A 27,827-nucleotide genomic window follows, 5' to 3' on the forward strand; every position below is an offset into this window, starting at 1 on the left:
AAAACCTCAGCATGATTTTTTCTGTTATCAATCCTAAATGGAAGAGCAGTAGTTATTTGAAAAGCGATGCATATAAAATATATAATCAAAATAAATATAAATGGAATAATTTATTTATTTTTTTTGCATCCAGTGAAGAATTTGTCAGATTGCTCTTTCCCAACTTGGGGCATAAATTAATTAGTTTTGCCTTATCCTGTTTGTTTTTTTTTTTTTTAGTATTTAAATATTCTTGATTTATTTTTTAATTTATCGTGTTAGTTTCTGAAGCATGTTGGCTACTCTGAAGTCCCATAGGGCTTTTAGTGCTAATGTTATTAGTCTTTGGTATGACGTCAATTTTTCTATTTTGGGGACTTATGAGCTATCTCCAGCATTTATTCTTTTGAGGAACTAGCATTTAAGAGATTTTTCTTGATCTAAGAGATTTTGTTTATGGCTCATCACTTCTTTTCTTTCCCTTAAAAATGGTAAAACTATACCTTCCTAAGTGAACAATGTAAAGAAATCGAGGAAAACAATAGAATGGGAAAGACAAGAGATCTCTTCAAGAAAACTAGATACCAAGGGAACATTTCATGCAAAGACGGGCACAATAAAGGACAGAAATGGTACGGACTTAACACAAGCAGAAGATATTAAGAACAGGTGGCAAGAATACACAGAAGAACTATATAAAAAAGATCTTCATGACCTGGATCACCACGATTGTGTGGTCACTCACCTAGAGCCAGACATCCTGGAGTGCAAAGTCAAGTGGGCCTTAGGAAGCATCACTATGAACAAAGCTGGTGGAGGTGATGGAATTCCAGTTGAGCTATTTCAAATCCTAAAATATGATGCTGTGAAAGTGCTGCACTCAATATGCCAGCAAATTTGGAAAACGCAGCAGTGGCCACAGGACTGGAAAAGGTTAGTTTTCATTCCAATCCCAAAGAAGGGCAATGCCAAAGAATGTTCAGACTACTGCACAATTGCACTTGTTTCACATACTAGCAAAGAAATGCTCAAAATCCTTCAAGCTAGGCTTCAACAGTACATGAACTGAGAACTTTCAGATATACAAGCTGGATTTAGAAAAGGCAGAGGAACCAGAGATCAAACTGCCAACATCTGTTGGATCAACAAAAAAGCAAGAGAATTCCTGAAAAACATCTACTTCTGTTTCATTGACTAGGCTGAAGCCTTTGACTGTGTGGATCAGAACAAACTGTGGAAAATTCTTCAAGAGTTGGGAATACCAGTCCACGTTACCTGCCTCCTGAGAAATCTGTATACAGGTCAAGAAGCAACATTTAGAACCAGACATGGAACAACGGACTGGTTCCAAATTGGGAAACAAACACATCAAGACTGTATATTGTCACCCTGCTTATTTAACTATTATGCAGAATACATCATGCCAAATGCCAGGCTGGATGAAGCACAAGCCAGAATCAAGATTGCTGGGAGAAATATCAATAATCTCAGATATGCAGATGACACCACCCTTATGACAGAAAGTGAAGAAGAACTAAAGAGCCCCTTGATGAAAGTGAAAGAGGAGAGTGAAAAAGTTGGCTTAAAACTCAACATTCAAAAAATGAAGATCATGGCATCTGGTCCCATTACTTCATGGCAAATAGATGGGGAAACAATGGAATCAGTGCCAGACTTTAGTTTCTTGGGCTCCAGAATCACTGCAGATGGTGACTACAGCCATAAAAGTAAAAGGCGCTTGCTCTTTGGAAGAAAAGCTATGACAAACCTAGATAGTATATTAAAAAGCAGAGACATTAGTTTGCTGACAAACGTCCGTCTAGTCAAAGCTATGGTTTTTCCAGTAGTCATGTATGGATGTGAGAGTTGGACCATAAAGAAAGCTGAGGGCCAAGGAATTGATGCTTTTTAACTGTGATGTAGGAGAAGACTTTTGAGAGTCCCTTGGACTGCAAGGAGATCAAACCAGTCAATCCTAAAGGAAATCAATCCTGAATATTCTTTAGAAGGACTGATGCTGAAGTTCCAATACTTTGGTCACCTGATGTGAAGAGCTGACTCATTAGAAAAGACCCTGATGCTGGGAAAGATTGAAGGTGGGAGTAGAAGGGGACGACAGAGGATGTGATGGTTGGATGGCATCACCGACTGGATAGACATGAGTTTGAGCAAACTCGGGGAGATGGTGAAGAACAGGGAAGCCTGACATACTGCAGTCCTTGGTGTTGCAAAGAATTGGACATGACTGAGCCACTGAAAAACAACAATACCTTTATAACATTTGTACTCTATAAGGGAACAAAATCAGCCACACCAAAATGTGTCTCTTTGATATGTGGATTATTTCAAGCTGAAAACAATCAAGGTCTAAAAGAGTCAGGATCAATCTTTGACCTTACACCTCACTGCATGAAAGAATTTAGATAGAAGTCCCATTCTCAGAATAGAGCTACCACTAGAGATATGTAAAGAACATGGGCTAGATGTACTAGGGAAACACAGCAGGGTCTAGAGATCAGGGTCCACTCTGTGTCCCATGGTCTCTGTGTGGCCCAGCAAACATTTGGTTAGCAAATATTTGCTTTTCCATCTCTGTGTGAATTGCCTACCTCCTCTTTGAAGTCCCAAACCACCACCCCTACTTCTTTAGCTGAAGATGGTATTGAAGGTGAGGGTTTCAGCCATTTTGGCAAGTTACTGAATTTTGCTGGGTCTCTTCTATGTCTATATGTTATTAAACTTTTGTTTGATTTTCTGCTGTTAATCTGTCTGATGTCAGTTTAATTCTTAGACCAGCCAGGAGAACTTAGAAGGATGGAGGAAAAAAATTTCCTGACTCCTTTTCATTCATTTAGTTGCTTTACGCTCTTCTAATATCAATGTCTCAAATCTCCCATTCTCTCCATTTCTACAGACTGCCTCCTCAGCTAACCAGCTGTTCACGATTCTGTAGTGGATTTGCTCTCTCTCTACTTCTAAATATCATCAAGTTTTCAGTGTATAATCTTCCTAAATTGTAAACAATGATTGAATGATGGGACTTTGAGTGTTTTTTCTTTTTCTTTTAATCTTTTGGGGGATTTTTCATATACTTTATATTGTATAAATTCTAGAAAACATGATATGTAATATATTAATATAGAACAATATATTACTGTATTATAATATATGATTCTAGAAATAATATATAACATTATAATATATAATATAACATATTCTAAAATATTATTAAAATAATATTGTATTTTTATTAAAATAAGTTCTTGATAAAATTATTGTGACAGATCTGGGCTCTTTTGGAAAATAGTTTCTGATCATTTCTACACAAAAATACTATCCTGTGTACAGAAATCACCATATTCCTGTATCTTTTGGGTTTTCTCTCTCTACTTCTCTCCCTCTCTGTATATATGTGTGAAAGGAGTTTTAAAAAACTGTTTTAAACATTAACTTAGTGAAACTGAGGAAAGAGGTTAAAGTTTGTTACAATAATAAAACAAAACCCACCAGATAAATGATGAAAGATCAGCTAAGATATTCCGAGGTTAAAAAAAATTAAAACCCAACTGTAACAATAAAACAATTCATTCATGGTAAGTCCAAAACCTGATGGAGGGAATATTTTTGAGGGGAGAATGAGTAATCGATGGAGAACTTTTCAAGCTTTGGGATTCCTAAATGGATTACATATAGGCCAATCCTGCATGTTAGGGCAGGGAGCCCCAAGAGAGAAAGGTCAAAGCCAAGTCCACTAGCCAAGCCTCCTTGGGGTTGAAGGACAATGAGCATGAAGGTAGCCCCAGCTGCACCCCCTCAATGGTAAGTTCCCAGTGCTCCTACCCTCCATATAGGCTGTAGATTACCTTCTTGTACATAAAAGCTATTAATACAGGATACTTGGGGCTGGTGCACTGGGATGACCCAGAGGGATGGTACGGGGAGGGAGGTGGGAATGGGCTTCAGGATGGGGAACATGTATACACCCGTGGGAGATTCATGTTGATGTATGGCAAAACCAATATTGTAAAGTAATTAACCTCCAATTAAAATAAATTTATATTAAAAAATAGTAACAAAAAAAGCTATTAATATATATAGTGTATCAACAACTACAGACTCTATTACCTCATAATATAGAGTAGGTTGCTAAGACTACTGAATAAAGGGAGCAGAAAGAACATCTTATAAAACACTCCCTCAAATATCTATAAATAAAGATATTACTCTTTATTGTTAAGTAGGTCTCTTTGCTTTTTTTGGATCAATTGCAGAAATACTTTTCTGAGGTAGTCTTGATCTCATCAATACTCTTGTGATATGCAAGAAGTAGCAACTAGTCCTCCCATTAAGAAGAGAAATGTGGACTAAAAATTATCTTTCTTTGCTTCCTGTGTGTGTGTTAGTCGCTCAGTTGTGTCTGACTCTGTGACCCCATGGACCATGTCCTGCCAGACTCCTCTGTCCGTGGGATTCTCCAGGCAAGAATACTAGAGTGGGTAGCCATTCCCTTCTCTAGGGGATCTTCCCAACCCAGGGATCGAACCCGGGTCTCTTGCATTGCAGGCAGATTCTTTACTGTCTGAGTCACCTTGGAAGCCCTTTTCCCTCTAATACTATCCTCAATGAAAAGGAGAGCATTGCACATGCAGCACTATGTATTCACCACACTACTTCATCTTCCTGGACACACAGAAAGACAATATTTCCAACCTCCTTTGAAGATGGATTGGGACCATTTCACTGAGTTCTTGCCAATGGAATGTAGACAGAAATGGCATATGCCATTTCCAAGTCTGGCTATAAAAAGCATGTGTAGAAGCAACGTTCTGGTTCTTTCTCTCCTAATAGCAGAGGTTATGCAAGCCACATGGTTACATGGGAATACAACAAACTGGTGGAAACCCGGATCCCTGAGTCACTAAACAGAAGAGACCCCTGCCAACCCACATCAGACTTTAAGGTAGTAAACCTATTCTGAGGTCCAATGTTTTTATCTATAATGACTTAGAATCAAGGCCACAGCCTTTGTGTTTACTTCTCATCTTATGTCTTCTGCAATGCCACTTATTCTTCCTTCAAATATTCTTAATTTATAATATGATTTTCCAAGTAGTATTGCTCTCTTTATTATTTTACTCTCTTTTGAAAAGTCTATTTTTAAAATATTTAAATAGCTTATAGAAAAGTTATATCTGGGAGGCTCCCTTTTAATAGCTACACTGATTATTTTTATTATATTAATTAATAATAGCCCACTAGTGAAAACACCATATAAACTTTTATAGCCATAAAGTTCATTTTACAGCTGTCATATTTGAAGTCACATAGAGCTATAGAGTTTTGCTATTACTATAGCTGAGTAGCTCTACTAGATCCAATCCTGCCACAGGAAACAATTAAAAATTCTGGGGAAAAAAATAATATAAAACAGTGACTGGGAAGCATTGGAGAATAAACAAAAACAGGAGGTCTTAGAGGGAACTCAAAACTCAAAAGGAGGAACACTGCACAGAATCAGTTTAACATCCATTAGACTGAGGACAAAACAAAGATCTCTCTACGTGGAGTGGCTAAAACTTGAATAGAAAATCTCCAGAATTTCTGGCCTCAAGAACTAGAGGACAGAATCCAGGGCAACCACAGACACTGGAAAGGAGGGGCGTGACAATGAAAAGGAGACAAGTGGGGGGTGTATCCATTTCTCTCTATAAATTTTGCTCAGCTCTGTGGCTGACCCTTGAACCACACAGGGGCTGGGGTAGGCTCAAATTAACAAAGTTTTATCTGTGAGAGCTGAAATTTGAGATGTCGCCACCTCAGGAGATTCAGACCGTGAAGTCTGAAACCAACCAAAGCACATACCTGATTTGAAAACAAATGAGCAAAATATCAAAACCAACTCTTCAGGAGACTATAGCAGAATCCAAATCTCCATGATATAACATTCACAATAGCCAGCAAAAATCCAAAAGTATATAACAAAACAGGAAAACGTGGCCCAATTTTTAGCAGAAAAGATAATCAACAGAGATCAACCCTAAGGTGACTCAGTTGTCTAAATTATTACACAAGGATATTGTAATTGTGCTCAGGGAATTAAATAAAAATACCTCCAGAATGAATGTAAAGACAGGGGCTCTCAGCAAAGAAGTAAGAACTATAAATAGAACCCAGTGGAAACTGTAGAAGTGAAATCAGATAGAGTGGCAGTCCACCTCTCAATTATGAATTACAAAGAAAAATTAATTTTTTATTACATAGCTGTAAACAAGGAAGAACAAAAAGCATTGCTCAGCACCCAGCTCTAAGTCATTACTGACTGACCAGGCACCCTGAGAGGAATTCAGGATGAAAAACAGGATGAGGTTCTCTGTGCTTTGGAAAAAACAAGTCCCCTTAGATAGTTAGATCCATACATAGAAAAGCACTCAGATCATTAACTTGAGATATCTGTTCTTTGCGAATAGCAGTAATCTTTTACCAAGCTGCATGCTTGACTGCATGATTCCCTAGCCAAATGTCATATGCAAACAAGGTTTCTTCCTCTTCCTTCTTGAAGCAGTTCCCTCAGAGCTACAGAGAGGCTGTCTCCTTGGGCTATCGACATGTACACATGGCTATATTTAAAATGGATAACCAACAAGGACCTACTGCATAGCATAGGGAACTGTAATAACTTAATTGGGAAAATAATTTGAAAAAGAACAGATATATGTATAGATATTGGAGAAGGCAATGGCACCCCACTCCAGTACTCTTGCCTGGAAAATCCCATGTAAGGAGGAGCCTGGTGGGCTGCAGTCCATGGGGTCGCTAAGAGTTGGACACGACTGAGTGACTTCACTTTCACTTTTCACTTTTATGCATTGGAGAAGGAAATGGCAACCCACTCCAGTGTTCTTGTCTGGAGAATCCCAGGGACGGGGGAGCCTGGTGGGCTGCTGTCTATGGGGTTACAAAGAGTCGGACACGACTGAAGTGACTTAGCAGCATGTATAGGTATAACTGAATCACTTTGTTGTACACCTGAAACTAACACAACATTGTTAATCAACTATACCCCAATATAAAATAAAAAGTTACAAAAAACAAACAAAAAACCAACTCATAACTCTGATAGAGTGCATTTTTCTCCCAAGTCGACATAGCAAGGAAAGGAGCAAAGTGCCCCCATCACTCCCTATACTTTTCTCCAAACTCCTATTATGAACTAAGCATTGAGAAGAGTCTGAGAGTATGGGGAGAAAGATATAAGGAGAAATGGATTCACTTCACTTCCTTAAAGGAGTTTAAAGTCTTAGAATTTTGTGAAGTGAAATCCATTCACCTTTATTATGAGGAATGTAACAAAAATATCTGTTACAAATGATTTATATATTGTAACTGGAGAGTATTGGAAAATAATCCTTTTTGAGAGAATATTAAAACTCTTTGATAGACATAGTTATTTTTCATATCTATTTTCATGTGAAATCATTTCAACAGGCTTCACATTCCAATTAGAGTAACTCCATGCCATATGTAGTCCTCAAACCATTACTCTCAACTGATCTTTCTTCTTTTTAATCTTATTCTCTCGCAACTTTTCTAGCAAAACCCATTTCCCCTTAAGGCCAGTCTTTTACCATTTGTTTCATTAAGAAATCTTTAGTTTACAGAGAAAAATAAAGTTAATTACAAAAGTAGTCAGTGGGTGACAAGTGGAAAAACAGGATCAGGGAAGATGCTGAAGACGCATAAATGCTACAGGAATCTTAGAGGAGAGGAAGAGAGTTTCAAGCCACACTCTGAACAGGTGAAATATCTTTCTTAAATTATTACTCATATTCTGGAAATACTTTGTGAAACTATATGAAATGTGTTAAACATTGTCATAACATTATATTTTATGCATTCTAAAAACATCACATTGCTTTAAAGGATGAGAAAAAGCTACAGTGATGCTTAGATGTACACTGCACTGCACTGCTGTTTTCTAACATTTCATTTTGTGTTACAGTAGCTCTTCATGACATACTTATTATGAAATTGACATTTTAATTTTACCTGATGTCAGGTGTTGGCATTTTAATCCTGTCAGGCATCTTTTCTTTTTATATGATGATCTCAATGAACGCTCTGCTTTGTTCTTTTCTTTTGTTTTCAATTCCATTTCAAAACATACTGCATATTTTTTCTTCCTTTGTTCATACATTTAACAGCCCTCCAGTACCTAAAAAGAAGAGTAGATAAAACACATGTGGATATTGTAGTAAAGGTAATTAACTGTAATTTTAAAAAGATAATATTTACAAAGCCAAAAAATTTTAAAGGAGAAAAAAACATAAAAAAATAAAAAGGACAACATTTGTTAATAACATGATTCCTCTTTATCTCTGCCCACTTTCTCCCTTGGCTGATATTTTTAAAAGTCCACAAGAGATCTTCATATAGCTTCTTGGATTTATTTTTCCTCACAATTCTCAGAACAAAGAATAATTGTGCCCCAAGGCTAAAGGAACAATGACACTTCTGCTTATTTTTCTTTAAAAGTGAGCTATTGTTTCTGCTGTGTGCATTCATTGCCTTTCTGATTCTCTTTCAGAGCTTTTTACTGTGTAAAACATTTGTTGCAGGCTGATGTATTGAAATCACAGATTGCAAATATATTTGGAGTTTTATTTATCTTGTCAGAACAGGGTGAGACATCATCTTTCTGATGAAACACACCAACTTAATACTGCTTTTTAAATTAAAGCTTGTGCATATAAAATGCCTGTAGAAAGTACCTGTGTTGAAGGGTCTCCAAGACCATCCCTGCTTTCAGACATTCACTAGAAAGACTCATAGGACTCAACATGCAGTTGCACACATCGCTAAGAATTATTACAGTGATGCAGCATGGATATACAGCCAGATCATGAAGGGAAAAGACACAATCAGAATCTAGAAGAATCCACATGCAGGCTTCCTTTTGTCCTCTTCCTGTTACTAAATCAAATTTGGGTCTACTTGCCCACTGACAAGCAAAGCCAATCTACTGATAACAGGTGGTGGTGAAAGAAAGTACAGCATTTATTTGCAGGGCACCAAACAAGAAGAGAGCTTCCTTGGTAGCTCAGATGGTAAAGCATCTGCCCGCAATGTGAGAGACCCAGGTTCAATCTGTGGGTCAGAAAAATCCCTGAGTTGGGAAGATCCTCTGGAGAAGGAACTGGCAACCCACTCCAGTATTCTTGCCTGGAAAATCCCATGGACAGAAGAGCCTGGTGGGTTACAGTCAATGGGGTCGCAAAGAGTTGGACATGACTGAACGACTAACACTTTCACTTTCAAACAAGGAGAATGGGCAGCTCATGCTCAAAAGACTAGAACTCCTTGATGGCTTTCAGGGCAGAGTTTTTGAAAGGCAGCATTTGGGGTGACTGCTGCAGGATACAAGACTTTCTTCTGATTGGTTGGTGGTAAGGTAACAGGGTGATGTTTTGGTAATCTTAATCAATCATCAACCTTCTGGTTCCAATCAGTCTGAGGTCTACCTGCTTGTGGTCAGAATGTAGTCACCATCTTCCAGCTAGGTGGGTAGTCTTAGTGTTTGCAGAATGACTCGAAGATATATGTCAGATTATTATGTGGATTCTTTACCAGCTGAGCTACCAGGGAAGCCAAAATCACAGCAGACGGTGACTGCAGTCATGAAATCAGAAGAGGATTGCTTTTTGGCAGAAAAGTGATGACAAACATAGACAGTGTGTTAAAAAGCAGAGACATTACTCTCCCAACAAAGGTCTATATAGTCAAGGCTATGGTCTTCTCAGTGGTCACATACGGTTGTGAGAGTTGGACTGTAAAGAAGGCAGAATGCCAAAGAATTGATGCTTTCAAACTGTGGTGCTGGAGAAGACTCCTGAGACCCCTTGGACAGCAAGGAGACCAAACCAATCAATCTTAAGGGAGATCAACCCTGAATATTCACTGGGAGGACTGATGCTAAAGCTGAAGTTCCAGTATTTTGGTCATCTGATGTGAACAGACGACTCATTGTAAAAGTCCCTGATGCTGGGAAAGATTGAGGGCAGAAGAAGAGGGTGTCAGAGGATGAGATGGCTGGATAGCTTCACTGATGTGATGAACATGAACTTGGGCAAACTCTGGGAGATGGTGAGGGACAGGGAGGCCTGGCATGCTACAGTCCATGGGGTCGCAAAAGTTGGACACAATTGGGTAACTGAACAACAATAACAACATTATGTGGATCTCTTGAGGAAGAACTAAGACTCTGTTTTATCACTGAACTATTATCTAAGCTCTCACAACTTTTCTTGCTTGAGTGTTTTTCCTTTGTTTTGGCATTTCCTCACTTCCCTAATTAGCAAATGCTTGAGTCTGCTCTTTGGAACTCAGGAAGGGTTTAGGAGACTAAAGCCTTTTTCTACAGAAAAGAAATGGGGGACACGGAGGGGCTTTTGTACCTGGGAAGGCCTGCAGGGTCTTGCTAGGTTTTATTCCTCCCATCAGGCGTCACTCAAGAGTGCACACTTACCCCAGCAAGAAAGTTGCAGCAACATATGTGTGATGTTACTACCCAGTGCCATCCATTAGAGACTTAGCATTTGGGGTTTTCATTGGGGGCTGGTCACATAGGTACCCTCTGCCAATCATGTATCAAAATTCCAGATGATACTATGCAGGGCCCAGTGGGACTCCTGGGAATGAGGCTTTTCTGTGTCACCCATTTCCTTGATTATAGGAAACAGCCTTCATTCAGCCTCCATGACCTTCCCTGAGTTCCAACAGGCAGATTCAAGCAGTTGTTCATAGGGAAGGGAGGGGATGTGAGACTAGGGAGAAACAAACAGTCAAGAGCAGCCTTGGGTCAAGGTCCTGTTTTCCCATTTCCCCATCCATGGATACACACAAGAGTATCTTTGAGCTATTTTTCAGATATTGAAAGCCCCCCCCCCGGGTGGGAGAAGTTAACAATTAATAATGGTATACTGCCCACAAGCACGTAGACCCCAGACCAGTTGGACCTGAAGGTCAATGATGCGGACTCCTACTTACATCACCAGTAACCCATACGAAGAATGTCCATGAGCTGATCACAGCCTCTTTGAATCATTACTATAAAACTTTTCAGTATCTACCCCAAGTTGAAACACACACGGTTTTGAGGGCATTAGCCTGCTGTGGCCCCCTTTGCCTGGCAAAGTGATAAAGCTACTCTTTTCTACTTCACGCAAAACTCTGTCTCCAAGATTTGACTTGGCACCATTGTGCAGAGAAGCTGAACTTTCAACATTGAGACTTCCAGAAGGAAAGCAGAGTTCAGCAGGAACTACACTGTTTGCACAAACCATTTAGACACAGTGAATCACCCTTATCAGTTTGGGGACTGGTGGGAACCCTCCCCAAATCCAAGTTCCCACATGCCAGGCAAAGTTCAACCTTACTAACAGACCCTTCTTAGGCAAGCAGTCTCAAGCATGTTATCTTAACTCTTTTCTGCAAAGTAGCTAACCAAGTTAGCCTTGCAAATAGAATATTTTTGAACACCAGTAATTTACCTAAAAATAAATGCCCTTTATACTGTAGTCTACCTACCTCAGCAAAGTTACTGTAATAGCAATTTATTTTCTGGTTACAAATATAGATTTCCCAATGTAATTTATTAGCTTTTCTTTTTGAAGGTAATGTCAACTAAAAAGCCACAATAAAAAAAAATTGATTTTACATTCTTCTGTCAACAGTCTCATTAATGAGTTTGTTGAAGTATTCAATTAACAGGATGTTGGAATTAATAAGAGTTAAAATGTAATTTCTCTCTGATCCTGTTGAAAACTAAAAGCCTATTATGACACTTGGGCTACTCTAAGTCTCTTGGCAGGCCTGAAAGTTCACATGTTAACAGATGAGCTGAAGCTACTGCACATTCTTTGCTGTTCATCTCTACTTTGACTAAAGAAGCCTTTGACATACCTACCAGTTTGAGCCAGTTTTTTAATACTTGTTTTCTTTTAATATTAAGAATTCAGCTGCTTATATTTTAAAAAAAACTAATTTTATTTATTTATTTTTGGCTATGTTGGGTCTTCATTACTGTGCACAGGCTTTCTCTAGTTGAGGCAAGCAATGGCTACTCTCTAGTTGCCATGCAAGAGCTTCTAATTGTGATGGCTTCTCTTGTTGCAGAGCACAGGCTCTAGGGTACACAGACTTCCGTGGTTGCAGCATGTGGTCTCAGTAGTTGTGGTGTATGTGCATATGGAATCTTCTAAGACCAGGGATCAAACACATGTCCCCTACATTGGCAGGCAGATTCTTAACCACTGGACCACCAGAGAAGTCCTCAGTCACTTATCTTTAAGCACAACTATTTTCTCATTCTTTCAACCTACAAAAGCCTGCTATTCCTTACTTATATACTTTAAACATAGATATCAATGTATTAGACGTATCCTACTTCCCAGGTGGTGCTAGTGGTAAAGAACCCACCAGCCAATGCAGTAGACATAAGAGATGCAGGTTCGAACCCTGGGTTGGGAAGATCCCCTGTAGGAGGGCATGGCAACCCACTCCAGTATTCTTGCCTGGAGAATCCCATGGACAGAGGAGCCTGGTGGGCTACAGTCCATGGGGTCACAAAAAGTAGGACACAACTGAAGAGGCTTGGCACACACACATGCACTATTAATAGTAGGTAGGTGATCATTATGCTTTTGGGAAAATTATGCATACTCTTATCTTATTAGGATGTATTTTATCAGGCCCTAAGTAACTGTTTTTTTTTTTTTGTTTTTTTTTTTTAATATACACTCAGGGATTCCATGTGGATAAGTTCAGTTGGATAATCAAACTGTACTATTTCACTTTGAGGGATGTGGGGTCTTGGTTAGCCCTTGAGCATAGAGTGTTACTAGGAGCACTGACTCTGGTGCCAGGGAGACTAGGATTTGCATGCTCCCTCTGCCACTTACTGTGTGATCCTGGTTAAGTCTCTTGTGCTTGTGATCAGTTTCTCAGCAGTCCCCAACTCTTTGTGATGTCCTGGAGTGTAGTAACCCAGGCTCCTCTGTCAATGGGATTTATCAGGCAAGAATACTGGAGTGGGTTGCTGTCCCTACTCCAGGGGATCTTCCCGACCCTGGGATCAAACCTGTGTCTTTTGCGTCTCATGCACTGGCAGGTGGGTTCTTTACCACTGAGCCACCAGAGAAGCCCTGGTTAAGTCTTTTAGCTTCTCCTCCATCTCTACAATTGTAAAATGGTGGTGGTGGGGGGGTGGACACTAATAGTTCCTCTTTTTGAGGGATGAAATAAGTATACAAAGCTTAGTAAATTAAGATATTGTTTATTATTATTATTTTCATTTCATGACTATGCAAATTCAGACTTGGCTTTAAAGGCAAACATTGAATTATCCAGCTGGAATCATCAAGGTTAACTTAAGAAAAAAGCTACAGTCCATGCTTACAACCTAGTAAACTTGATAGGCTTTCTCTAAAACAAACTTCCTTAGTCAAAGCACATTTTTAAGGAGTTACTTTGAATTAAAGCAACCAGAATGCATATATGCACACACTGAACATCAGGAACAAAAGACTATATTACAGAAAAACGATACTTTAGGAATTATACATCTATAAATTTATGATAATACAAACAACTCAAAAAACATATCCATGTATCTTGATATTGTCCTAAAATTGGAATGCGACTGACCATTTTATGCAGGTTTCTTAAAATGCTTGAAAATTGTATCATTCTGCTTGTGGTGATGGTTTTAGGAAAGTAGACTAATCATATAAATATTAAAGAGTGAAAAAACTGACTTGATACAATGTGTACTTAGGGTTGGGATGATTCATTTCAGGTTGATTTGCATTCTTACATTGTTGATTTGTGTTCTTATATTATATATTAAATATTTTTCCTTTTTATAAATTTTATTTTTGGCTGTGTTGGGTCTTTGTTGCTGCATGGGCTACTCTCTAGTTGTGGTGCACAGGCTTGACATTGTGGTGGTTTCTCTTGCTGTGGAGAATGGGCCCTAGGGTGCACGGGCTTCAGTAGTTGCCCTACATGGGCTCAGTAGTTGTGGTGCATGGGCTTAGTTGTTCCAAGGCATGTGGGATCTTCCCAGATCATAGATCAAACCCGAGTCTCCTGCACTGGCAGGGGGATTCTTTACCACTGAGCCACCAGGGAAGCCCAATATCTTTCTTTGGAAGCAACAGTTTACAATGCTTTGGTTTTTAGGCTATGCCTTCACAGATGTAATGGACCCTGTGGAAGTTAAGCGTAGACAGGTGACTTGCTTTAACTGAAGGAATGTGAGGAGAAGTGGCTCATTTCTGGGCCACAGCTTTAACGGCTGTGCACATGATGTGCTTCATCTCCTTTTTCATGGCGACAGTACAGTAACTCTCCAGATGCTGGCTGCTCTAACAGCCCAACTCAGCCAGAGAAGAGAGCTGTGGAGGTGGGACCCAGTCTTCTCACAGCAGATTGGTTATGTAAGCAAGAAATAAGTCCTTGTGATTATATATGGTTATAATGCTGGACTTCTTTGTTACTGACTGACACAGTCCATACATTGTATTGTGCTTAGTCACTCAGTTGTGTTGGACTCTTTGCGGCCCCATGGACTGTAGCCCACCAGGCTTCTCTGTCCATGGGATTCTCCAGGCAAGAATATTGAAGAGGGTTTCCATTTCCTCCTCCAGGGGATCTTCCTGACCCAGGGATCAAACCTAGGTGTCCTGCACTGCAGGCAGATTCTTTACCATCTGAGCCACCAGGGAAGCCCACATTATATTGGAATGACTTAAAATTTGCTTTTGCTAGTTTCTACTTTTTACATTTCTAAATGCTTAAAGGCCACATTTTCAGGTCACTAAAGTAATCTTTTGTTATTCTTGAACTTTCCTGGCATCTCATTAATGAGCTCATGGTCAGGGAGAGAAGACAGGGAAGTACTGTGCATGCAACCTGGGTGTAGCACTTGAGGGATTATTTTACCTCTAGTCCATAGCCTCGGTCTTCTCCTCTTGTTACGGTCATGAGGCATATGGTACATATATGTATATGGGGACGTGCAAGGAGAGAGAGATCCAGAGCAGAGAATACCACCAGCACAGCAGCAAGGATAATTTTCATTTGCTGGGTGCCTAGTCTATGTAGGGCACAGTTGTAAGTGCTTGACATTTATGAACTCATCCAATCCTAAACATTACCCAATGAGGTAAGAACTATTATATTCACATCTTACAGATGAGACACTGAGATGCTGAGTGACCTGCTACAGCTTACAGTTTGGAAATGGCAGAGCTGGGTGCAGGCTGCTCTCAAAAAACAAATTTCAGGAGTTGCTACTTGGCTATGCCAAAATTTGAGGATAAAAACATTAAAAAGTAGCTAAGATTCCAGGCTGCCACTGCAGGGGGCCTGGCTTCAATCCCTGGTCAGGGAGCTCGATTCCACATGCTGCAACTAAAACCTGGTGGAGACAAACAAATAAAAAAAAAATTTAAAAGAAAATCAAGAAAAGCCATTTCTTTTGGTTGTAGAGCTTCCAGATTAAAAAATAACAACAAAGTAAAACAAAAGCAAAAGCCTATAGTTTCTGTGAAAAGGGAGTCAATCAGCATTTAGCAAAGAGGACGAGGCCTCCTAGCTTTTACGTGGCTCACACCTCTCTTTCCAAGTCAGACAGATGTCTGAGTTCAACCATGTCCTTGACCTTTTCCACTCCCTCTGCCTCAGGCATTTACTCACAATAAATTCTTTCACTCTCTGAGGGGCCAGGCAGCTTGCCAGCCTCATATCCAAGTTCCATCAAAGCAGAAGCTCACTGTAGAGACGGGCTCACTGCTGCTGTGCAGAACCATACTTTTATTCAGCACCAGCCCTTTAGCAGCCAAATTGGTGCCACAGCCCTCCACACCCTGGGTCATGAATGAATCGTTGACAAACCTGAAGGGGTTAGGAATGAATTAGGAATCTATTTAACTCAGGGTGAACCATGAAGTGAACCCTCTTTGCTTCATGGCTTTCAGAGATAAATTATTCCAATTTTAAATATTCCTGCCCCTGGACACTAAGTCTAACCCTAGATTATTGAACTTAGAAAATGTCTCCAGAGATTCTGGGCAACAAAAACTCCTGTTCTAGAGGAAATGTTCAAATCTGTTAAGGAACCGTGACTTGCGTGTGAACTCCTAGGGGAAATAATTCCATGCCCATATTGTCTTCAAAAATCACTAACATAGTGTTATGCATGAAAGGTAACTGAGAATCTCGATGATGTTTCTACATTGTATCTTTACCTCCTTCACACGATGTGTCTCTTTCCATTTCTTGTGTACTGTTATAGCTGAAGGGGACCCACCTAGCCTGCATCAAAATCACCTGGAGGGCATGTTAAAACACCAGCACCTAAGCCCTATCCCTAGGGCCTTAGAGTTTCTGATTTAAGAGGTCAAGAATGGGGTCCAAGAACTAACATTCTAAAAATAATACTTATGTAGGTATATATGTCTCTGAAGAATTGATGCTTTCAAATTAGACAGCAAGGAAATCAAACCAGTCACTCCTAAAGGAAATCAACCCTGAACATTCATTGGAAGGACTGAGGCTGAAGCTCCAATACTTTGGCTACCTGAAGCGAAGCGCCAACTCATTCAAAAAGACCCTAATTCTGGGAAAGATTGAGGGTAGGAGGAGAAGTGGGCAACAGAGGACAAGATGATTGGATGGTATCACTGACTCGATGGAGATGAGTTTGAGCAAACTCCAGGAGCTGATGAAGGACACGGAAGCCTGGAGTGTTGCAGCTCATGGTGTCACAAAGAGTCAGACACGACTTAGCAACTGCACAACAACAAATGTTTATATGTGTGTACGTATGTATTTATTTGACTGCGTCACTTCATAGTTGTAGCATACAACCTCTTAATTGTGGCATGTGGCATCTAGTTCCCTGACCAGGGATTGAACTCAAGCCCCCTGCATTGGGAGTGCAGAGTCTTAGCCACCGGGCCACCAGGGAAGTCCTAAGAACTTTCATTTCTAACACGTTCCCCAGCTGAGGCTGACACCGCGGGTCCAGGGATCCCACTTGGAGAAGCACCGTCTTTGACTTATCCTAGCTCCGGAGAGGACTTACTGCAGCAGTTTCAGAATCATCACCCACATGTCCCTTGTCATAATTCACAACTACCTGATGGGTCTCAGTCGTGTGGGCCCCTCCCACCACCACTTCCTGGGTGCACTGTTTTGATAATTATGCTCCTGTGCTGGAGTTTTCTAAGCCCATGCACATCCTTTTACACATTTTCCCTGCCTTGGAAATCAGAGACTTGGAGACTTATTTTTGACATCAGATTTTGCTATTCACTAAACTCTCTGCTGACAAACCTAGACAGGGTGCTGAAAACCAGAGACATCATTCTGCTGACAAAGCTCCGTATAGTCAAGGTTATGGTCTTTCCAGTGGTCACACACAGTTGTGAGAGCTGGACCATAAAGAAGGCAGAATACCAAAGAATTGATGCCTTCAAACTGTGATGTTGGAGAAGATTCCTGAGAGTCCCTTGGACTGCAAGGAAACCAAACCAATCAGTCTTAAGGGAGATCAATCCCTAATATTCACTGGGAGGACTGATGCTGAAGCTCCACCATTTTGGTCATTTAATGTGAATAGATGACTCATTGGAAAAGTCCCTGATGCTGGGAAAGATTGAAGGTAGGAGGAGAAGAGGGCATCAGAGGATGAGATGGCTGGACGGCATCACCAATGCAATGAACTTCGGCAAACTCCAGGAGATGGTGAGGCACAGGGAGGCCTGGCCTGCTACAGTCCATGGGGTCGCCAAGAGTCAGACACAGCTGGGTGACTGAACAATAGCAACAACAACAAACTCTGCTAGGAAGAAGGAATGAAGGTACTGAGAGCCAGCCAGAAGCCAGAGACTTTTACACATCAGTCCTCACCAGATGAGTTTCCTGTTTAAGTACAGCCCAAGATTCTGCCCACCCATTCCACCACCTTTACAGGCATCAACTGTGGAGTTGCAGGGCCAGGAGGCTGTCACAAATGTTTCAAAAGTAAGAAACATCTCAAGTGCCTGATATTTTGGAAAGAAATTTGAATACATGTTTTGAAAAGAAACTTGAACATACATTTGCAAAAACAGGAGGAATGTGATGAACGGAATTCTAAAAGGGACTCCCCCAAGAGTCCCTTTTCCTGGTTGTTCAATCCAACACTAACCGAGTTACTACTGTAAAGGGGCTGTGCAGATGTAATTAAAATTTTTTACAGTTATTACAGTTTATTACACTCACCAGGTTATTAATAAGCAATTAATGGTGATGCATCAGTTAACCTTAAAACAGGGAGGATATTATGGATTATTGACATGGGCTCACTATAAACAGATGAATCCAGAAAAGCAAGAGAGGAAGGCAGAAAAGTCAGTCAGAGAGATGCAGCGGTAGAGGGGAGGAGAGATGCTAGAGAGGAACATTTCAGGGAGATTCCAATTGTGAGAGGAAGTCAACCCACTCTTGCTGGCTTTGAAGATAAACGGGCCACAAAGCAAGGAATATGAGCAGCTTCCAGAATCTGTGAATGATTCCCAGACAACAACCAGGAAGGAAATGCGGGCCTCAGTCCTAAAACAGCATGGACTGAATTCTGCTAAAAACCTGGCTGTGCCAAGCAGGGGAATGCCTCCCAGAGCCACCAGACAAGTGCCCAGTCCAGTCAATACCTTGAGTTCAGCCTTGTGGGACCCAGAGTAGAAAAACCTGCTGATCCATCCTATACTTCTGATCTGCAGAACTGTGAGAAAATAAATTTGTGTTATTTTGAGTTGCTAAGTTTGTGGCCATCTGCTATGTCAGCAATAGAAACCTAATACACTGGGACTTCCCTGGTGGTCCACTGGCTAAGACTCAGTGCTCCAAATGCAGGGGGCCTGGATTTGATCCCCAGTCGGGGAACTAGATCCCACATGCTGCAACTAAAATCCTGCATGCCTCAACTAACACCTGGAGCAGCCAAATAAATAACATATTAAAAATAATACAGGTAATAAGAGAAAGCAAAGTGATATATTTTTTAAAGTATTCAAGTATATATTTTGAAAAAAGAAAAAGTCACAGACTAACAAGGCATGTAGAAGGGGAACCACAGTCTTCAACAAGAAAAGGATGATTTTGAATATATGTAAAGGGTTCAAGGGGCTTCCCTGGTGGCTCAGCGGTAAAGAATCCACCTGCAATGTAAGAGACATGGGTTCGATCCCTGGAGTCAGGAAGATCCCTTGGAGGAAGACATGACAAGCCACTCCAGTATTCTTGCCTGGGAAATCCCATGGACAGAGGAGCCTGCCAGGCACCAGTCCATGGAGTCACAGAGAGTCGGACACAGCTTAGCGACTAAACAACAAAAGGGTTCAAAGGGTTCATTCAAGAGAGTAAAGGCATCCAGGATCCTTTTTGTTAGCTAAAACTTGTGATTACCTGGCTGCTACCCTCTTTAGCGCTGGTTTATGAAGCTAGATTTCTGTTTTGGATGCTGTTCTACATTTCTGCTCTGTTCAACGTTCTAGTGACCCAAGGCCTCTTGCAGGAAGAGTGAGTCCATTGTGCTCCTGTAGGAAACTGGTATGCTGCTCCTGAATATCAGAGATTGATAGTTGTCTCCAACTCTTGTGACCCCATGAACTGTAGCCTGCCAGGTTTCTCTGTCCACAGGATTTTCCAGGCAAGAATACTGGAGTGGGTTGCCATTTCCTTCTCCAGGGGATCTTCCTGACCCAGGGATCAAACCCAGGTCTCCTGCACTGCAGGCAGATTCTTTACCAACTGAGCTACCAGGGAAACTCAGAGATAGATAAACTGTGGCCCAAAGACTGACCTTTCAGAGGCTCGCTGCTTTTCTCTACTACCATTTCTGAACCTCTGTTGCACCATCCTGGTGAGTGTCCAGTTTTTTTTCCAGGTACTGACCAAATGCCTGAACCACAACTGGAAAAGACCCTACCCATGAGAAAGCAGCCTCTTCATTAAGACATATTTACTGAGCTTCTCCTTGGTGTACAGTGACCATAAATCTAATTGTCACTTTGCACAGTGAAGGGAGTATAGTTAATAATCACACCATGACAACAGACATAACTGGGACAGTCCTGGCAAACCAGTATGGATGCTCAATCTGGATATATTCCAAGTGTTATTCCAGGGGCTTCAACTAGAGCAGTGAGCAGCATATAAGGTTAAAAACCAGTAACTTCTTGGAGCTTAAACTGTAGCAGGAAAGACAGACAATACAACAATCAAGAAAGATAATGTAGAATGTTAAATGATGATAGGAGGCTATGGAAAAATTAAAGCAGGGAAGAGAGAATTTAGTCTTTTGGACTCTGTGGGAGAGGGAGAGGGTGGGATGATTTGGGAGAATGGCATTGAAACATGTATAATATCATATAAGAAAGTAATCACCAGTCCAGGTTCAAAGCAGGGTACAGGATGCTTGGGGCTGGTGCACTGGGATGACCCAGAGGGATGGTATGGGGAGGGAGGTGGGAGGGGGGTTCAGGATGGGGAACACGTGTACACCCGGGGCGGATTCATGTTGATGTATGGCAAAACCAATACAATATTGTAAAGTAATTAGCCTCCAATTAAAATAAATAAATTTAAATTAAAAAAATAAACTGAGAGGACAAGAAAAAAAAAGTATACATGTGTGAGTGGGCTGTCTGGAGAGGGTGCTAATTGACATGTGGCAGTTGAGGTAAGCCTCAGTGAGAAGGTGACTTCTAAGCAGAGACTTGTAGATGATGAGGGAAGGTGCCATGAGGAAACCTGAGAGAAGAGAATTTCAGGCAGAAGAGACAGTAAATGCAAGGGTGTCCCTGGTGGCTCAGATGTAAAGAATCTGCCTGCAATGTGGGAGACCTGGGTTCTATCCCGGGGTTGGGAAGATCCCCTGGAGGAGGGAACACTCCAGTATTCTTGCCTGGAGAATTCCATGGACAGAGGAGCCTGGAGGGGTACAGTCTATGGGGTTGCAAAGAGTCAGACATGACTCAGAAACTTTCACTTTCAGAGGAAGGCATGTGCTTGGTGTGTCCAAGGTCCAGCAAGAAGACCAGTGTGGGGACTTCTCTGGTAGTCTGGTGGTTAAGAATTATCCTTCTAATGCAGGTGAGTTGGGTTCAAACCCCAGTGGGGGAACTAAGATCCACCATGCCACAGGGCAATTAAGCCTGGGCACCATAAGTACTGAGCTGGCATGCTCCAGAGCCCATGTGCCACAACTCGAGTGCCCTACTGAGCCTGCAGCCATAGCTGGAGTCTGTGTGCCACAACAAAAGAGCCTGCATGATGTAACGAAGATCCTGCATGCTGCAACTAAGACCCAAGGCAGTCAAATAAATAAATATTAAAAAACAAAAGACCAGTGTGGTCCAAGTGGATGGAGGGAGGGAGGTGGAGAGTAATAGGAAAAGAGGTTGGAAAAGTAAGAGGAGGGCAGAGATCAGATCAGGCAGGGCCATTGTGAAGACTTTGTCTTTCCTTCAAGTGAAATGAGAACCCAAGGGATGGTGTGAAGCAATGGAGTGACATGATCTGATTCCTGTTTCAACAGGATCCATTGGGCTGCTGTGTGGGGGCCAGGATGGGGGCAGTGAGACTACTGTCTTGCTCACTTGGGTCACAAAGGAACAAACCTCACAGGTCCTTGCACCTCCCTGGGCCCCACGAGCCATCAGGCCCCACAAGCCTGTGCCCATGGGAGGACCCCTCCTGCCAATCCACCATGCCATGAACAGAAAGCTACAGCTGACAACTGCCAAGTGTCAAAGATCAGACATGAACCAAAGCTTCAAATATGTGTGTGATATAAGTGGAGAAGAAACACGGTTAACCACCCCTGCAGGTGATCCTCATCAGGGCTACACGCTCTTGACATTGAAATTTCCCTAGCATCGCTACACCAAATATGTCAGCATCCTGGAACATGTGCTAAGCCAAGCAGAAAACATTATGCCTGAATCTTTCCTTTTAGCAAAAAGGAGAAACATGACCTCTCATCCAGCCTCCTGCACAGTGATAGAAGTAGCTCGAAGCCATGCATGGCCAGGTGAAGACACCAGAAACATAGCTAGTAACTGTTAACTGAATTTGCTGTTGACCACGAGGCAGATTTTCCCTGAAATGTGAAGTTCTGAGACAGAAGCAAAATTAACATCTGTGAGGCTCCCACTGCCATGCCCTGCTGCGCTGTGACGGAAATGGAGCCCAAGACATGGGAAAAATTATCCTCATTTCTGAGGTGAGAAAAAAAAAAGCTAAACAAATTCAAACAGAAAAGAAGTTAATAAACCATCATTTCCAATGTTTGGCGTGTATCCAATGCTCACAGCATTCAGCATTTTCTGCTGTCCTCATTTTCCTCATTGTTCTAAATAATGACCACCAGAGAATTCTCTGGTTTCCTGAACTGAGAGCCACGTGTATGAGAAGCTTTTATTTCAAAGGCAGCTTTGGTCTTTGTCCTGCAGTCATTCAACCATAAAAATCATCCTGTCCTTTTTCCTGTAGTAAGAATTCATAACCACTGGGCAGGGGAGGTATATGGGAAAAGTCTGTACCTTTCTCAATTTCTCTGGGAACCCAAAACTGCTCTAAAAAATAGTCTTAAAAGAAAAATCCCCACACAATCAAAAAAAAAAAAAAAGAATATACAACCACCAACCACAATCGAACCCTACAATATTTCCCTGGGGCTTTTCAATTGAAGAGTCACATTTTCTCCACACTTTCTCATTTTGGAGACCAGAGTATCATATTGATATTAAATTTATACAAGGCATAGTAAAGGGTGTTGACCAAAAATGATGATGATGAAAGAGGCTGCAAATAAGTTTATTTGGGGTCTTAAGAACTGCAGCTTGGGAGATCCCATATTCAGGTAACCCCAAAGGAATGTTCCAGGGAAGAGAAAGAGTCAGGGGCTTACAGAGAAAAAAGCTACAGGATGGCTAAAAGTTGCCTGAAAACAACTGTGACTGACTGTGACTTAAAAAATATTTGTCCTTAAGGAATCAAAAGTTGTTCTAGGGTAGGGGTCTGTTAATACATAGACTATCAAGAGTTATTTTAGGGTAAGGGTCAGATAAGTATCTTGAGTTTCTGGCAGGTGTTCTGGATGGCTTCATCAGGTTGAAAGATCAGATTCCATCCAGAGTGAGACATCCATAAATCACACTTCCTTAATGGCTCCTGGCTTCATTTTAGAGAGCTCTCTTAGCAATATCAACTCCATCTTGATTTTCCTTTCAGGGTTCACTTAAGGTCCTAGAAGTTGTTACCAATTTGGTTTAGAAGAGCATTGTGTGTGTGTGTGTGAGAGTGCGCGTGTGTGAGAGTGTGTGTGTGAGTATAACCTAAGTAAGTGGTTCATAGATTTTGATATAAGCAGAGCTTCACTCATTTAACAAGTATTTCTTGAGTACATTCCTGTGGAAGAGGAGGCAATTAACTCTAAGCATAATCTGATTATTTGTTGATAGTGTCCGTCATCTATCTATTGTTCGATCAATCATTATCAATTTATCTACTTCAGAGTGTAAAAATGCTACAGAAGGAGAAGATGAAAGTGGAGTAAGAAGCTTCAGAAATGTGTATAGATATGGACTGCATATACCAAGGGAGAGGACAGGATAGGGAGGGCTTTATGAAGAAGATGGACTTTTTTTTCTTTCTTAAAAAAAAATTTTTTTTGGAAGCATAGTTGGTTTACAATGTTTTGTCAGTTTCTGCTGTACAGCAAAATAAATCAGATATATGTATATGTATACCCGCTCTTTTTTGGATTTCCTTTCCATTGATTTACAATTTTGTTTTAGTTTCTGCTGTACACCAAAGTGATTCAGTTACACATATTTACATACATTTTAAAATATTCTTTTCCATTATAGTTTATTTCAGGATATTGAATATAGTTCCCTATGAAGGTGCATTTTGAGAAAAGCCTTTTGAAAGGGGATGAAGCAAGCAATGTGGATGTTTGGAGGAAGAGGGCTCCAGACAGAGGGACTCACCAGTGCAGAGACCAGGAAATGTGGGAATTGTCTGAGGAACAGTGCAGAGACCAGCATGGCAAGAGCTCAGGGCAAGTGTGTGGGAAGTGGGGACAAGGGTAGTGTTACAGATGTCAGAGCAGAAGTGGATCTAGGTTTTGTGGCACCTGAGTATTGCACAATTAAAAGAAAGAATTCAGGGACTTCCCTGGTGGTCCACTAGCTAAAAATCTGTCTTCCGATGCAGGGGTCGCAGGTTCCAACCCTGGTTGGGCAACTCAGATCCCACATGCCGTGGGGCAACTAAGCCCACATGCAGCAACAAGAGAAGCCCATAGACTGCAACTAGAGAAGCACCCCATGTGCCACAAAGACGACCCAGAGCAGCAAATAAATAAGTAAATAAATAAATGCTTTTTAAAAAGGAAAGAATTCAAAGGTACAAATACAAAATTAGGCACAAAATCAAGGATTTATGTAGAATGACAAAGAAAATGGCAATAAATGATGAACCCTAGGTATCTGCACGTGTGCTCAGTCCTGTCTGACTCTTTGCAACCCCATGGACTGTAGCCCCTCAGGCTTCTCTGTCTATGGGGATTCTCCAGGCAAGAATACTGGAGTGGGTTGCCATTTCCAGTCCAGGGGGTCCTCCCAACCCAGGAATGGAACTTGAGTCTCTTACATCTCCTGCCTTGGCAGGCAGGTTCTTTACCACTGCACTAACTGGGAAGCCCAAACTTTACAAAGGCAACAAATGCCACGAACACTGATGTCCCTGAAGTATGGAGTAGAGTTTATGGCTGCATTTTCATGTATGTTCCTGATAGGAGAGAACTTCTGTCTCAACAGACATTGGCATGAGTAAACCACCCTGCCTACAACTTTATACATGCTAGTGATCAGAAGAGTTTCCAACAGTCTGGCTTGTGGCATCATCCATTTCAGTAATTGTTTCTCTCCCACCATCTCCATTCTTCCAGGTGCCGGCAGCCAGAGTGCATGGTTATATTACTTAACAGCCTTTGGTCTTGCATCCTCATGTCCAACACAGATGAGTCAGCAGAGAGGACATGAGGAGCATTTCGAGAAGCCATTCCTTACATGGGGAAGCTAGCTTACCTCTAGGTACAACTGTGAACCACAAAAATACATCCCAGAAATCCAAGCTACACGTATCTGCAACTCAATACGCCCGTGGCTAGATTCCAAACACTCACAAACTCCCTCTGGAACAAAGACAAAGGGGCTTGGGCTGGGGACAGGGAGCTCACACAGCACTCGGTAGGATATGGTAGGGGTTCTCATAAGTGCAGTGGAGAGCCTTTGTTAGATATGAGTACAGAAGGGATGGATCTGACTTACTGCATTTTATCAATTTTCCCCTACATTTTATCGTTGGGGTTATTGGGATTACCTTTGTAGCAACTGTATTACAATACTTGTCTGCCATGTGACAATTCAGGCAAAGTTGTTATTTGCCTGCACAAAGGAACTTGTTCAGGAAAATTCTTTTCTTCCCTTTAGGCAAGTTCTCTGCATTATCAGTACTACATGTATTGAGTTTAATTGCTGTTTAAAATGCCTTCCAGAGACTTCCTTGGTGGTTCAGTGGCTAAGTCTCCATGCTCCCAATGCAGGGAGCCTGGGTTCGATTCCTAGAAAGGGAACTAGATCCCATATGCCCCAACTAAGAGTTTGTATGCTGCAACTAAAGATCCGGCACAGCCAAATAAATAAATATTTAAAAAATAAAAATGTCTTCCAAAAGATTGTATGATGATTTGGCACTGAAACAAAAAGTTAAGATGCAATAGAAAGTCAGGGAAACACAGCAGCCGTGTAAAAAGTGATACTAGTGAAATGAACATTCATTGTTGGAGGAATGAGTGAAAGTCTGTCATTTCTTGCAAAGCCATTACCAAGTTAGTACTATAAAAGGTAAAAGAAAATATATCAATGAGTACAGGGACTTGGGTTTTCTTTCATCCACGGTATACATCCAAAAGGATTGCCTATCATTCCATCAAATGATGAATGAATCTGAATACAGTTTTTAAAAAAAAGTGTCAAATATCCTGTAATTGTGAAATCTCTTCAAGCAGACAGATTCTGGTGAGACGAAGTGATGTTTTGCACAAGATTAGCGTTCAGGCAAGGGGCTTACCTGGTGGCTCAGCAGTAAAGAATCCACCAGCAATGCAGGAACCACAGGAGACATGGGTTCGATCCCTGGGTCGGGAAGATCCCCTGGAGAAGGAAATGGCAACCCACTCCAGTAATCTTGCCTGGAGAATCCCATGGACAGAAAAACCTGGTAGGCTACAGTCCATTGGGTCTCAAAGAATTGCACATGACTGAAGCGACTTAGCACACATGCACGCAGTTTTAAGGCAAAGCTTTATAGTTTAGTTCATAGCCATGTCCCTTACCTTACTTATACATAACATAAGCCTGCTTCTCACAATTGATGGCATCTTGGGCTTCCCTGATAGCTCAGTTGGTAAAGATTCCGCCTGCAATGCGGGAGACCCTGGTTTGATTCCTGGGTCAGGAAGATCCGCTGGAGAAGGGATAGGCTACCCACTCCAGTATTCTTGGGCTTCCCTTGTGGCTCAGCTGGTAAAGAATCCACCTGCAATGCAGGAGACCTGGGTTCGATCCCTGCATTGGGAAGATCCCCTGGAGAAGGGAAAGGCTACCCATTCCAGTATTCTGGCCTGGAGAATTCCATGCACTGTATAGTCCATGGAGTTGCAAAGAGTCAGACATGACTGAGCGACTTTCACTTTCACTTTAAATTCAATAGGGCTTCCCCGATGGCTCAAGTAGTAAAGAATCTCCCTGCAATGCAGGAGAAACAAGAGACATGGGTTGTATCTCTGGGTCGGGAAGATCTGCTGGAGAAGGAAATGGCAACCCACTCCAGTATCCTTGCTGGAAGGTTCCATGGACAGAGGAGCCTGGCAGGCTACAGTCCATGAGGTCCAAAAGAGTTGGACATGACTGAGCACACACATGTTAGATTCAATAACATAGATCACTCTCACTACTTGGTTTTAAATAGACCCTAACGGCACAAGGCTAAGATGGAGGGAGGCCAGTTAATAGATGATTATGTTGATCCAGGTGACAGGGAGGTGTGGTAATGGTACAGGTGATGAGAAGTGGTCAGACTACAGATGTATTCTCAAGGTAAAGCAAATAGGATTGAATACAGGGTAAAAGGAAAGAAACATGAGAAGGAAGACTTCAAGACTTTTGATGTCAGCAACTGGAGAAACAACAGCAACATCAGTGGGGACTGATGCATAAAACTTGGGAGAAGAGATTGTGGGGACAACAGGAGGAGTTCACTTTTGAGCCCAGTTATGTTGGAGATGTCTGTTAACAGGTGGAAAGGCAGAATGTGTGGGTCTGAATGCAGGCAGGTCAGTAGATGAGGTGACATTTCTTCTGATTCCTACAACTTTCTTGGTACAGCAAGAAGCAGGGCACTACCTGGCTGCAAGGATTGGGAGGAGGTGTTAGAAGCTTGGAGGGAGATAATAAGGTATAAAATTGTCATCGAGGACTCTGCTACTCAATGGCCACCAAGGTCGTAGCTTACCTGAGGCTTATTAGAAACACAGGCTCACACACTCCAGGACCAGTTGAGAAAGTGTACTTAATTAAGATGCCCAGGTGACTTAGAGCACACTCAAGTTTGAGATGGGCTTCCCTGATGGCTCAGATGGTAAAGAATCTGACTGCAGTGCAGGAGACCTG

General features: G+C 41.5%; 1 protein-coding gene across 6 annotated transcripts in view; it reads right to left on the reverse strand.

The window, feature by feature from the left end:
- The window catches only part of PRRG1 (proline rich and Gla domain 1), a 356,881-nt gene that overhangs the window by 150,660 nt on the left and 178,394 nt on the right, over positions 1-27,827 (reverse strand). For 4 of the 6 annotated variants that reach the window (XM_044937111.2, XM_044937109.1, XM_044937108.2 and 1 more), the window contains one exon: positions 8,026-8,191. The exons of the other annotated variants lie outside the window; for them this stretch is intronic. In XM_044937111.2, coding sequence (XP_044793046.1) covers positions 8,026-8,173 — 148 coding nt within the window. In that variant the 5' untranslated portion in view covers positions 8,174-8,191. The remainder of the gene's footprint in view (positions 1-8,025; positions 8,192-27,827) is intronic. 6 annotated transcript variants of the gene reach the window in all.

Source organism: Bubalus bubalis, chromosome X, assembly GCF_019923935.1.
Source record: "Bubalus bubalis isolate 160015118507 breed Murrah chromosome X, NDDB_SH_1, whole genome shotgun sequence".
Classification (NCBI taxonomy): Eukaryota; Metazoa; Chordata; class Mammalia; order Artiodactyla; family Bovidae; genus Bubalus; species Bubalus bubalis.